This window comes from Mytilus edulis, chromosome 9 (genome assembly GCF_963676685.1).
Source record: "Mytilus edulis chromosome 9, xbMytEdul2.2, whole genome shotgun sequence".
Classification (NCBI taxonomy): domain Eukaryota; kingdom Metazoa; phylum Mollusca; class Bivalvia; order Mytilida; family Mytilidae; genus Mytilus; species Mytilus edulis.
Genome location: NC_092352.1, coordinates 20,416,981 through 20,430,141, shown reverse-complemented (window position 1 = coordinate 20,430,141; position 13,161 = coordinate 20,416,981). Strand labels below are relative to the sequence as shown.

The following is a 13,161-nucleotide window of genomic DNA, read 5'->3' as shown; positions in this document are numbered from 1 at the left end:
ATTTCAATGAAATGTTGATAATTTGCATAACCCCCACAATTCTTCAGGTATGACAGTGGTACTCAGAGTGAAACTGACAGGTGATAAAATTTCTTTTGATGTGACATAGCCAGGTAATATTGATCACTTGGTCTCTTTAATTAGTACCTGTATATTGATTTCCTTGCTGTGTTGATGAAGGAAATCTTAATTTAATGACAATAGACCCAAGCTTCATTTTCATGTACAAGCACGCGTTAAATTGTCTGGTCAGTATTAATAAAATATTATTGACTTTGAAACAATCTAAGTAAAAAAAAGAGTAAATAATGAAACATATCTTGAAAAAAAAACCAGTAGATAAACTTTAAACTTATGCTCATCTAATGCAAGACAACCATGTGATCTAATATGTCCAGAGAATAAAGCAGAATAAAAGTAGAAACATTATGTCTCATGAAACAAATTCCTAATTTACACACAATAGAGTGTCTCAATCCAACCAAAAGAAATTCCCAGACCTGAGTCCTAGATAACTTTTTGCTTTGTTGTGTTGTTGGGCTGCTGGTACATTGGCATATATCCAGCATTACTTTAAACTTACAGGTGTATTTCAAGAGTTGATTGACTTGGCACTGTAGAAACATTCTCTTCTAGTTCTAAATTAGACTAAATGATGTGAATTAGACCTTTCCTCAACCCTGTTTGTCTGAACTAAATATGATATAATTCCAACAAATGATACAGACATAATGAAGGCCCTACTGGTCTTTTTATTATGTTTTATTACTGTCACATTGATGAATACCTCACATCTTTTTTTCTTTATAATATTAATTCCAAGAAAAGAGTAAACCAAATATGTCTTTCAAAAACACAAGTTAACATACAGATAATAGCTTTTTTTTAAAATCATGAAACATCAAATAACAAGAAGATAAATCTTCCAACACAAAATGAAGTCTTATATGAACACATTGAAATTTAATAGCAGAACAATCGAATGAATAAATGTGGGGTAAACCTAAATTAGAGTTATAATTGACAGCAACCCCATGAAAAAAATTATCAAATGTGATTTCAAGGCCAACACACAGTTTTCAACAAAGACAGTAATCAACACAATATGTTTAGACCTGTAACTGCCATGAAATGATGAATGCTGATCATACAAACTGTACATGTGACGTGATGAAATGAAGGTGATTGTAAGCTCCTTATAATTTTGATTTATTACATCTGTTGTATGTTGTATGTTTAAAATCACTAGAAAATTTGAAAATTAAGCATATCAAAAATTTAACCAGGCATGGCAAAATGTTCATGTGAGTAAGTACATTAAAAATCAATGAAATTTGTAATATTTATTATCATTTTTTAAAATAAATATAAATTTAAATGCACCTTTTTGTATGTATGATGCATATCATACTAACATACTGTAATGAACAGTTTCTTTAATACATGAAAGGGAGAGAAAAACCTATGTTCAAAGTCCAAACACACCAAATGCAAATATAAATGATCCACATCATAAATTTTCATGCAAGTAAATATTCCATGCCAATCCCTTACCATTTAAAGAGAGATCCATTATAAACATTACATTATTGTCAGGCAGTAAAAAGCATGCTGCTGCTTCTTTCATTTTGACCGATCAAATAAAGCCTGGATCTTTGTTTGCTCTTTTTAACTATGACCAGGAACAAGGAAAGGACAGGACAGAGAGTGATCATCCGAGTCGATCATGACATGATTTCCTAGATCTTGAGAATCTGAAATAGACTTCTAGCCCATGTACCATGATGTGATCGGTGTATCTATATTGATCTTAGGTGTTGGCCATTGTTTAGAGAGGAAATAAACAATAAGCTTCGTGCATCTCCACCTTAATTATAAGTTAACAATATACTTAATCAATGGACCATTATCCTGTATGTCACATAGTACAACTTTCTAAACATAGTCCTCAAATACTAAATGACACAGTCACACGCTATGATTGGGTGACTTCCTTTTTTCTAGTGATTTTGATATAAAGCAATAAACAAACTTAACAAGTCCTTAAAACTTGCACTTATTAATTTTTTTTCTTCATCAGCTGATTTTTTATGCACTCATTTTTTAGGCAAAAAGCTTAAGAAATCTTCAGGGTTAAAGTCTCCTCTTACATATCTTTTTAGAATTTATACTAAAACTACTGATCAACAGTAGAGTAAAATGTTAATATTTTCTTTTCCCTAAATAACTCACATTTTTTTCTCCTAAATACATTTGTCATTATCAAACCTGGTAACAAAATTGCAGAAAAAAGCTTAAAATGCTAACAACTAATGCTTTATATTTGAAACATTTCAAGTCCAACACGAAATATCCAATTTTAGTCAATAACCAGCAAAAACTATTAACAAAATAAACATTACAAGAAACTTGATCATCTTTTAAACTTCCATTTGCGATGTTAGGTTTAAAGTTACAACAATGTCAGGATTTCTACTTTGACCAGTCACCCGATGAATGAGACCAAGGGGATCATATATACCAACATAACCTGTGATATTGTTCTTTATTATACACCGAAGGTAAACAATATCACCCTCAGACAAAGATACACACAAAAAGGGCCAATCATTACTTTATCTCGATCAATTGAAGGCGAACAAATTATTTTACTAACCGCTTCAATACAACTTTTTTTTTCAGGTGCATATCACTGACAGGACGGTTACCTGCCACACAGAGACATTTTTAATTAATAGGTACTTAACGATGTTATGTTGATACACATCACAGTTTGACCTTATATATAATTAATAGACCAAAAAATTGATCCAACAGAATGTTCATATGTTAATGGATCTAATAATGAAACAAAAAATCTCCTTTCTCTTACTTGATACATGTATACGATACATATGAATGCTAGCTCTGTTACTATCACAGTTGTAGTACGCTGTAGCAATAGTATCGTATGAAAATACTCTACCAGTTTATCTTGACATGACAATAAGTATTACATCATAATAAATGACACAATGAAATCTACCTTACCCATAACAGTTTTCTCTGACTTCTATGAGAGAATAAATTGATGTAAACAGTAACAAACTACACAACCCTATTGAAGATATACTACAATTATCAGCAGCTTAACCTATAGGTTTACAAAGTAAGCTTTACATGCTTTATTGGAACTTTTTATCTAAAAATTACATCTAGAGACAAACTGAAACAGGGGAGGGAGGTATTTTTTGTCAACATATCAATGAAACAGGGGAGGGAGGTTTTTTTTGTCAATATATCAAACAAGTTTTAAAATATTAGATTTAAGAAAAGAGGTCTACTGTTTCAAAAAGTCATATTCTAATAGGCAAAAATCATGCAGAATTTAAAAAAAATATAGGTTTACATTGTAACTTTTTAATCGTCTCCCTATTAAGAGGGGAGAAGGGGGACAAATGACCTGGTTTTATCCCAAAACTAACAAAGAAATATATATTGTCACACATTGAACAATATACCACTATTACTTCAATCTAAATTTTCGTGACATTTGGTAACTTATATCAAAATCTCAAATATTCCTTCATTAAACTTTTTTCAATTTCATTAATTAAAAATTCCATTCCACCATCTTGTACCATAATGTGAACAATAAACCATGAGTCAACCAATAGAAAAGGTGTGCTATCTACCTGGTATCACCTGACAATTACCTTTTTATTGATACTGACTTCATTTTCCCAATCAAATTTCTATTGAATTTCTATGTCCACACCTGATAAATATTTAAATGGAATGACCATGTCCACTTATTTAGTTATATCTGTCTCATATGAGTGATATTTCCATATTTACTTAGTGAGTTATTTAATTCAATAGGTAGTAATAAAAGTACTGTGTTCTTGTAAGGTCAATATCAACCTAAACAAACCAAAATGTACTCAACTGGAAACAGTTTCCATCATACAAATGTTTAAGATAAGATCCGAGTTCATTGAAAAAGGTCTACCTCATCAATTTCCTCATCAGTCCAAATATCATTGATGGATGGATTGGTCCAGTGTAAAAATATTACATGCATACCAAGACAAGAACGTAAATGCTGAAGTTAACATGATAACAGTCTATGGGAAGTCAATCTTGTCCTATACCGGCACACATTAATCTTACCTAGAGTCTATGAGGATTAGTCTTTGTTCTTAATAATACCATTATTTAATTCATTGAGGGCCATCATTAGAGATCAAACCTGCAATCTCCCAAACTTTTTAAAAGCAATGTACCATGATACCACGAAAGTTATTGCAACCATTTTCAGGGAAGTTTTTCTTGGTCTTGTAATGAACTAAAAGCATTGCAATGCCTCATATTTCTGAATTTGAACTGGCAAAAAGATAATTCAATGTCAAAAGTCACATGACATATAACAGGCAGATCAATACAAGTTCAACTATTACAAATTTAGAGGTCTAAAAAAACTTTTTATATATGGTGGTCCTTGAAGAAAAACCTGCTAGTCCTTACTGCTTTATCTATTAATTTACAAAATACCACCACTTTTTACACTGCAAATTACCAGTAGATATTATTTACCTGTCATGTTTTCATAATACTTACAAACAAAATCTAACCCTGAAAACTATACCCAACCTAAGTCACCAAAGGACAGTCAGACATTTGGTCAGACAGTTCAAAAATTTTGGGTAAAATATGTTATTGATAAAAATCCAGAACAATGCCCTCTTTGGACCATTGAGTAACAAGTAATTGTCATATTTGTCAGACTGGGCTTATTAGGTCTTCAGGCATATTTTCAGAAGCCTCACTTATTTACATGACAACAAAGCATGAAAATGAGGTCAAAACCCTTTTTGTCAGAAAAACATTAACTTGCCATAACAAAATAATGAAATGCTGTCAATGGATGTCATATTGCTTCACTCTGTACAGTCGCAGCAGAGTGAGCAGACCCTATCCTTGTAATTTTATCTGACCACTCAAATGTTTAAGTGAGGTCAAGGTCAGTTTCTATCACTGGCTATCAATGACAAGGTCTCTTTTATAGACAAACCAAAACTAACTTTTTGACACACACAGTCACACTATATATGAGGTTTAATGATTGGTGCCTAATGCTACTTCTAGCACTATATGTTATAATGATTGATTGAATGTTGTTGTTTATAAAACACCTTATTTAGCTCTAGCAGTCAGTTTTTATTGGTTGAAGGAGCCATAGTCCACAATGAGATCCAGACCTTTTGCACCAGCAGTATATTGCCATCAATGATTATGACTTTGTACTAGATAGGTTTTGCCTGAGGAATACTAGTATGATCCTTGCTGATGTTTCTACTATAGAAACCAACATTCATAAGTGTCTGTACATTTTAATGCCTATGTAATAAGGTACATGACGAAGATACTACTGGCATCAAACTTATGAATCAACCAAGCAGTAAAACCTTTAAATGATTTAATATTTAGTTCATGTATTTTTTAATATATAATTGTAAAAAGGAACAAAATTTCCCTTTTAATATGACTTGTGTAGGTTGAGTATAGTAGACTTATGTAAGGTATTACATATAAGGAGCTGAATAATATGTACATTGTAAGTGTACATGGTGTAAGTGAAAATAATAAGGAAGAGATTTACATTAGTCATTATATCAGTATCCTTATTAATAAGGTGTAGGATATTAACAATATCCTTATATTTCACAATGGTACAATTGACCTAAGGTTAATTATGTCAGTGGAAAGACCTTTGATGTTTGACATTTGACCTTAGGGTTACTAATGTAGCCAAAGAAACTTTTTCATGAATTATAAATATTCATTATTTTATACTTGTTTTTAATTACTTTATAATCATGTTTCTTTGATCTAATTAACTCAGTGACCTTGATCTTTCGATTGACCTATATCCAACATGTCCGTGAATCCATATTTCTCTAAAAAAGTGTCTTTATTCGCACTAGAATCAAGGGTTAGAGAATGGAATAAGAACAGGGATATTTGTACTAGAGTGGTTTTGATCCGAGAACTACCTTCACTTCTATGATTATTTGAAAATTTGGAGAAAAATTGTGTTATCTAACATATTTTCCAAGAAAGCCAATAAGTTGAGAAATGAAATAGTGCCTTCTGTGTGTTCTTAAACCTCTCCTTCTATATTTGAAAAGTGATCTCATTTAAACTTTTTAGCAGTGGTTTATTAAACATCTGAATAGATTTTTTCTTCAGCAATACTCTCATTACATGATGACACACAAAAATCAATGTATATTAAATCCATTGTTCAAGTATACTACACATATATTTTTTCTGTTGACTGATTTCATAGTTATTACTTGCAATAAAATGTGTTCTGCTCGAAAAACCATTTTCACAAAAATGAAATTAATTAAATTTAAAAATAAAATATTTAAGTGATCTAATATAAAACAAAATTGAATTTTAACATAAAACAAAGTTGAGGCCCATAGGAGGACATAAGCACTCTTCATGAAGTAAATGATATTTAAAGTTATATGGCGAGTGCATATAAGCCAAGTTGTTTTTTTATATTCCAATATTTTTGTTTCATTTCACAGTGCAAAACAGTTAGTTTCATTCAATATTAACTATGACTTAACAAATATACTAGGTTATAATTGTTTGCAGCATAAGATTCTATCAGTAAGAATGAGTTACAGAATTGTGAATATGTTCTGGACAGGAGCAGATACCACATACAGAAAGCAAGGATGCAGTAAGGGTATTTTTAAGATAAAATAATATATAATTATTTTATAAGTGCCTTAAAGTAGCTCTTTAGGTTTATCATCTGAATCTATAATTGTGATATTCAAATGTTGGCTTGCTGTCTAATTATCAGTGGCATATGGGACAAATATAGCTTGGAAATTGGTACTGTACATCAGGATTGTTTTTGTGCTCCTGTTTTAAACACATATTTCAATTGAATTTTTAAAGAGGCCAGAAAAGAAAGCTAAGCAACACTGTTCAGAGCCATCAACTAGAATAGATGGCAAATCATTGAAAACTAATCCTGACCTGCTGATGTTTTGGATAAAAATATAGGCACAGTCCAAAATCAACCAAAAGGGAGCAGTAAGAAAGTTACAAGGCCTTTGTAATGTTGTTATTTTACAGTCTCTTAAAATGTACCAGTTATTAAAAAATATTCTTCTAGTTTATTGTCCAGGTGTTTATTATAAATAAGACAGTGCTGCAAATTAAAATTTATTTATTTTTTCCAAAAGAAAACGAATTGAAGAAAGATCAAAGTGGTGAAAAAAATAATATTTTTGTGAATGAAGTGGGGGGGAAAATGACCCAGGTAAAACCCCAATGATGCCAACATGTTGTTATAAATCTAAAACTTGCTTTGTACTAGAATGACACTTTGGGTCAGATTTCTAACGTGGAAGTCTGGTAATCAACAAGCCCACAGGAAGACACAACCCAAACTAGAAACATAATTCTAACTATACTTGAGATTTTCCTGTATTTATATTGACCCTAGCGGTGGTTTTACAAATAACTATCAATCACTTCAATAGAGACCACTGATATGCCATTGGAGATATGTTGGATTTAAGATGGAGAAGGTTCGATTTAAGGATGGACATTTATCTGTAAGCAAGATGCATAATACAATATATATCAATTTTAATTTATTAAGAAGATACTGAATGACATTTTTTTATAATAAAACTTGTTGATTATTTAGGGAACCACTAATGCATGGCTCATTTATCTTGTAGGAAGTCAGTTAAACACCCCCTCCAACTTTTTTTTACCCATATGAAAATTTCTGGATCTCCGCTACTGAAATTGTTGTGTGTATATTGTTTCCTGTTGTCCATGTTAATTTTTTCCAATTATTTTTTTTACATGGTCTTTATCCACTGCTAGTCCTATACTCTGTTCACTCTATAAAATCTGCACTAGGAGCAAACCCGGGTTAACTAACCCCAATTAATTACCCCAGTTCACACTTGATAAAAAATAAACCCGGTTTGGGATTTTCCCTCTCAACAAAAATATAAACATAGGGCGCCAAAATTGTAACCTGCATCTGCATGTCCACGGTACATATATTTTTTTTCATCACAGATACATTATTTTAAAGTCTGAAATATTTTACCCACATGGTCGCTTTTGAGGAGTTCAATCACAACCAACCGCTATCCGTTTTTTTTTCAAATACTTTATCACTTTATCCAAATTGCACCCATTTTTCACCCAAAAAAGCGATATAGGCTTCATCATTAATCACTGTCCAGGTTTACTTTTCAACATAGATTAATACACTTATAGCTCTCTTTTTGTCGTTAATTTTTTATGATTATATAATTCATGACCCAGTATATACATGTACGGTAACTGGACGTTTGTCACATGAAAGTTACATCACATTGATGACTTATTCAAGCAAACGTCATATATGTCCCTAATCAACAACCTCATATTAACTTCACTTTGCTTTCACACTTAGAAGTGAGTAAGTTAATCCATGTTTGCCCCACATTAACTCCACCTCAAATGAGGTGTAATTCTAATACGGGCTCGCTGCGGGATAAGGCGTTCACACTACCTAAATTTAACCCAGATTAACTAATTAGGGTCAAACCCGGTTTAAAAAGGCATAGTGTGGACGGGGTACTACATTTTCATCTTTTTAAGGGTAAGTAATTTACAAAATGAAACTAACTTGAATCCTTTATTCTGGCCCAAAAAAAAACAATGACTGATAGCTGTAGATAGGTAAAATGCATAAATTTCTAACAAACCTAACATAAAATGTCATAAAATCTGTAAAAGAAAGTATGAAAATTTGGCTATTCTGGTTGGCAGGAAACACACATATAAATATTGTGGCCTTTCGAAAAAAGATATGCCATTTCTGCACAGAATTTCCAAATTACATCTTTTTTCCTTCACTATGAATTAGAAACTCAAACTAGGTCATGGATCATATCAAACAAAGAAATATTAACATGTCAAACATGTTGCATGCCAAAATTACTTTGTTAAACAAGCTGGAAAGTTGAAATGGTCATATTAATATGTCTCTGGTGATGATAGCCTAAATAATGCAATGACAGTATACATAATCACATATACTAGTTTCTCTTATGGCAGAATGGCTTACATCATCTACAAAGCATGGTCTAGTCAAGAAAATTTGGTTAATTCTCTTGAATGAATGCCGTTTATTCTAATATACTTTTTGACTTCTTTAAAATTAATGAATTTGGAAAATAATTTAGAAATGCAAAATAAATCAAATATCCAGAGTAGCAATTCCAAGAGAAATTCACACATTTTCATAATGGTCAGGACATAATCAAAATTGAAGAATTTAAATTGATGGATAACTGGTAAGTATATTACTATCAGGAAATAGTTTTCTGAATATTTTTAAAAAGATGTGGTATGATTGCCCATGTGACCAATATCCACAAAAGACACAGAAATTAACATCTACAGGTTAGGGTATGGGAATTAACAATAAGCAAAGTCCATACAAAATAGTAAAGAGGACAGTAAACAAGAAATGAAATGCAACTTCTAGCTTGAGCTTTATACATGAACAACCTTGAACAGTCAAGACATTCATATGGTCCAGGTTGGTTGATACAAGACTAAAAGTTGTGTTTAAATAATTGCATTTTGTTTTTAAGCAACTTTCAGCACTTTAGGATATATTATGATGTCAATTTTTTGGGATGGAAGGCAAAAACCTACAACTTACTCATGGTATTCTTTCAAACAATTTTTACCACTGGTTAAATTGTTCATGTTGTGGTTCATATTAAAGATTAATGATTACAAAATAATCAAAACATAAAAACTATTTCAAAGCAAAAGTATGACAGATAATTGAGTTACACATGAAAGGATGCTGCGACTCAATCCTAAAATAAATCAAAAACATTTGTCCCTCAACAAGACTTGTAAGTTGAAAATGGTTCCAAAAGTGAAGTTTTTTGTTATTCAAAACAATTACTTACATACATGTACAATGGACAAAGAAAAGTTTTGTTCCTTTTTATAGATATGGGTTTCAGCTTTAAAATTTGAGTTTATAAATATATGCATCATATCTATGTTTCCTAACCAGTGAAATTTCCAAACTGATAATATAACGGCCTAACTTTTTCATTTTTTTTATTTTGCTGTTTAGTGAAAACTTCCATATGTTTCCAATTTTTGATAGAAAAGGACTTAATGGTCTACAAATTGTGTATGGAATTTGAAGTGATGATATCTTCTGAAGGAGACTGTCAGTACCAGCTGAATGTAAGCACTTGTCAATTACTGTTGACAACTTAATCATATACCCTTAGAAACAATGGCAGAAATCAAGTCCGCCCATTGTCATCATCTACATGGCTACATTATGATGACAGAATACAAATTATTGTAAACAAACAATTTTCAGATGCACCAAACCACAGTCCCTTTGCAGCTGATACAGACTAACTCTGAACAAGGCTAATTTGGAAATTATTATCAACTTCATTAATAAAAGAGGGGGCAGGACCTTTTTCAGGACGTCAGAATCAGGTATTTTTAATCTCTGGATTTTGGGATTGAACCTTTAAGGATCCAGGAATTCTTTTTTCGAATTTCGGGATGTCTGGCATGGATTTATTTTTATTTAATATTCGGGACCTCTTGATTACATCTTTTTAAGCCCAGGATTTTGAGATCAGGAGCCCTCCGATCCCCCTCATAAAAGTTATACACTGAAAATTAACAAAGTGTTGTTTAATTGAAGTACAAAAGTTTCAGTTCTCCAACAGTTTTTTTTTTTTTCATTTTGGACCTAATTATAAGTCTGAATGATTTTGTCTGGCCATTGGATGGCTTACATGTGTTGTAATAATGTATGAGATGTTTTTGTTTGAAAATTGTATAATTTTATTACACAATGTCACTATTATATGTCCCCAAGGAATTTACCTTTTTTCAAGATGTTCTCGAAAAAGCCATTTTAGACCTAATTTTTGTATTAAGATCCATCAGTATATAAAGGATTATTCTTTGGTTGGAGGGCATGTTCAGCTTGGTTACACTTATAATTAATTTAAAGTTGTCAAACCAACAATAGAAATATATCTTCTTTTGAACAAAAAACCCAAAGATATTTACTATTTCTTTTGTTCAGTGTTTTTGTCTAGTTGCTTCTCAAATTTAAATCTGAAGATAACAACTTTTCAGGGATCATAAGAAAGTCCAAATCTGAAGATAACAGTTATGATATGATAATTATTGAAAATTAAATTTTGTTAACTGATAAAAAATACACTTAATAAAAACTATTCAATAAAATATTTCTATCTGTTTATAACAAACCAAATTAAAGCTCTCTGTTTATATATTTTTTTAATTGAACCAGGGTGCATTCAATGTATACTGGAATTTACTTTGACAAAACTCTTCTTTTATGTAAAAATTAAGAAATATAATTATACATATTGAAACTCAGTCGGCACAAAATTATTCAAATTAGAAGTTTCAGATTTTTTTTATCCTTGATTATCTTTGGGTGAGAAATTTCACATCTTTTTTAATTTTCATTACTCTAACAGTTTTAGGGGATTATGAAAACTGTTGTTCTGTTTGCCCTCACATTAACTTTTAAAATAAATGAATCAAATGCCTTTTGTATGAGAAAACAAAAGATAATGGATTTTAGACAGAAAGGATATTGTTGTCAAAACAATTAACATGTTTAATTGACATGTGTTGTGATTTCAATCAAATCTGACAGACTGTGATCTGATTATCTAATTATCTGTATAATAAACAACTTCCACTCTCAATGACCATTGGTCAGCTTAGCTTATCTGACCCAATGGTCTTCATTCCCAGGCAATTCAAAATTGTAGGATCAAATTTGACTCTATTAACTGAAGTGTAAACATAACCAAAAACCTGTATTATGAATCATCTTATAAATAAAAGTGCAAGTGAATAAAACTGTTGTTACAAGTAGTAAATAAATTTACAGTTCACTGACCAACACAATGTTTTGAAGAGGAGTCCATTTTACTACAATAACGAACCTTAACAATTAAATAACAGAGTTGTAAAGCGACCATAATATTATCATGTGATAAAAATAGAACGGTGTGCTGCTTAACAAAGATCAAAGGGAATACTGTATTATGATTAAAGCTTACCATCTTCTCGCCCGTTTTCTGTTTTGTCACCGTCGTATCCGTTCCCCAAACTACCATTTTTACCCTGCAAAGAAAACAAAATTCCCTTATATTTGCAGCAAATATCCTCGTTGATGTATAACGTATCACATGGTAAGATCAAAGGGTAATTCCTCCATTGATGTAATTATTTCAATCAACATTTTTACGAACCTCTTCGGTTTCCGTTACTAAGCCTAATTTGTCTTCGGATAAATTTTCAGATGATCTCTTTTCCTCTTCACCTTCATCTTTATACACTTTCACTTCGTCATTTGAAAAGAAGTCTTCTGAGCCGCCAGAGTTCACATGCGGCATTGTCATTTCACCAAAAACCTAAATAAATCCCACTCTTTTTTGTGCCACTATCTCCCATACACGTTTGGTTTCCGCCATGAATAACTTGTGAAGACATTCAGATGGGAAAGTACCCAATTGGCAACGAGCACTTTACTTCATAGCCAATCAAATCTCGGCTTACAAAATAGGTTCGGTATGACGGAGGTCATCGAAAGGGACACGTATTTATTAAATTTGATATTTGAAACAATAAAATCAACTTTACAGAAAATACATTCCTTAAAAAAAGTACGAAATAAATTAAATCATTTTTTAAATTGACCATTACAATCAAAATAATAGCACGATATTACTTAGTTCGTGCAATAATTGCAAACATCATGTCATTATTTACATAAGTAATTCGATTTTAAATATCAGAGGAGTTTGCCCCCAGGTACCTTCCCTTTGATGTTAGAGCTCTACAGTTGAAGTAAATGCGTGCAAGTGCAATGAAAAAATGATGTGTGCTTCTCCTTCGTTTTGCAATGTGTTTTGATTGCTGGAATAATTGATTTTGATGTGATTAGTAAATATTTTGCCTTAAATTAAGAAAATTAGCTTTTTGAAGATGAAATGTCATAGGAAAACGGTTATATAAAACTGATATTTTAAA

At 31.3% G+C, this 13,161-nt stretch overlaps 1 protein-coding gene across 9 annotated transcripts in view; it reads right to left on the bottom strand.

Annotated features, from left to right (window-relative positions):
- The window catches only part of LOC139489618 (transcription factor 7-like 2), a 56,564-nt gene extending 43,899 nt beyond the window's left edge, over positions 1-12,665 (bottom strand). For 5 of the 9 annotated variants that reach the window (XM_071276231.1, XM_071276230.1, XM_071276222.1 and 2 more), the window contains exons 1-2: positions 12,381-12,644; positions 12,189-12,252 (exon numbers count right to left, since the gene is read on the bottom strand). In XM_071276231.1, the coding sequence (XP_071132332.1) occupies positions 12,189-12,252; positions 12,381-12,530 (214 nt within the window). In that variant the 5' untranslated portion in view covers positions 12,531-12,644. Of the gene's footprint in view, positions 1-1,554; positions 1,686-12,188; positions 12,253-12,380 lie in introns of those variants that run through there. The other 4 variants (XM_071276234.1, XM_071276235.1, XM_071276233.1 and 1 more) reach the window with 3 other exon arrangements.
- Between the last annotated feature and the right edge of the window lie 496 nt (positions 12,666-13,161).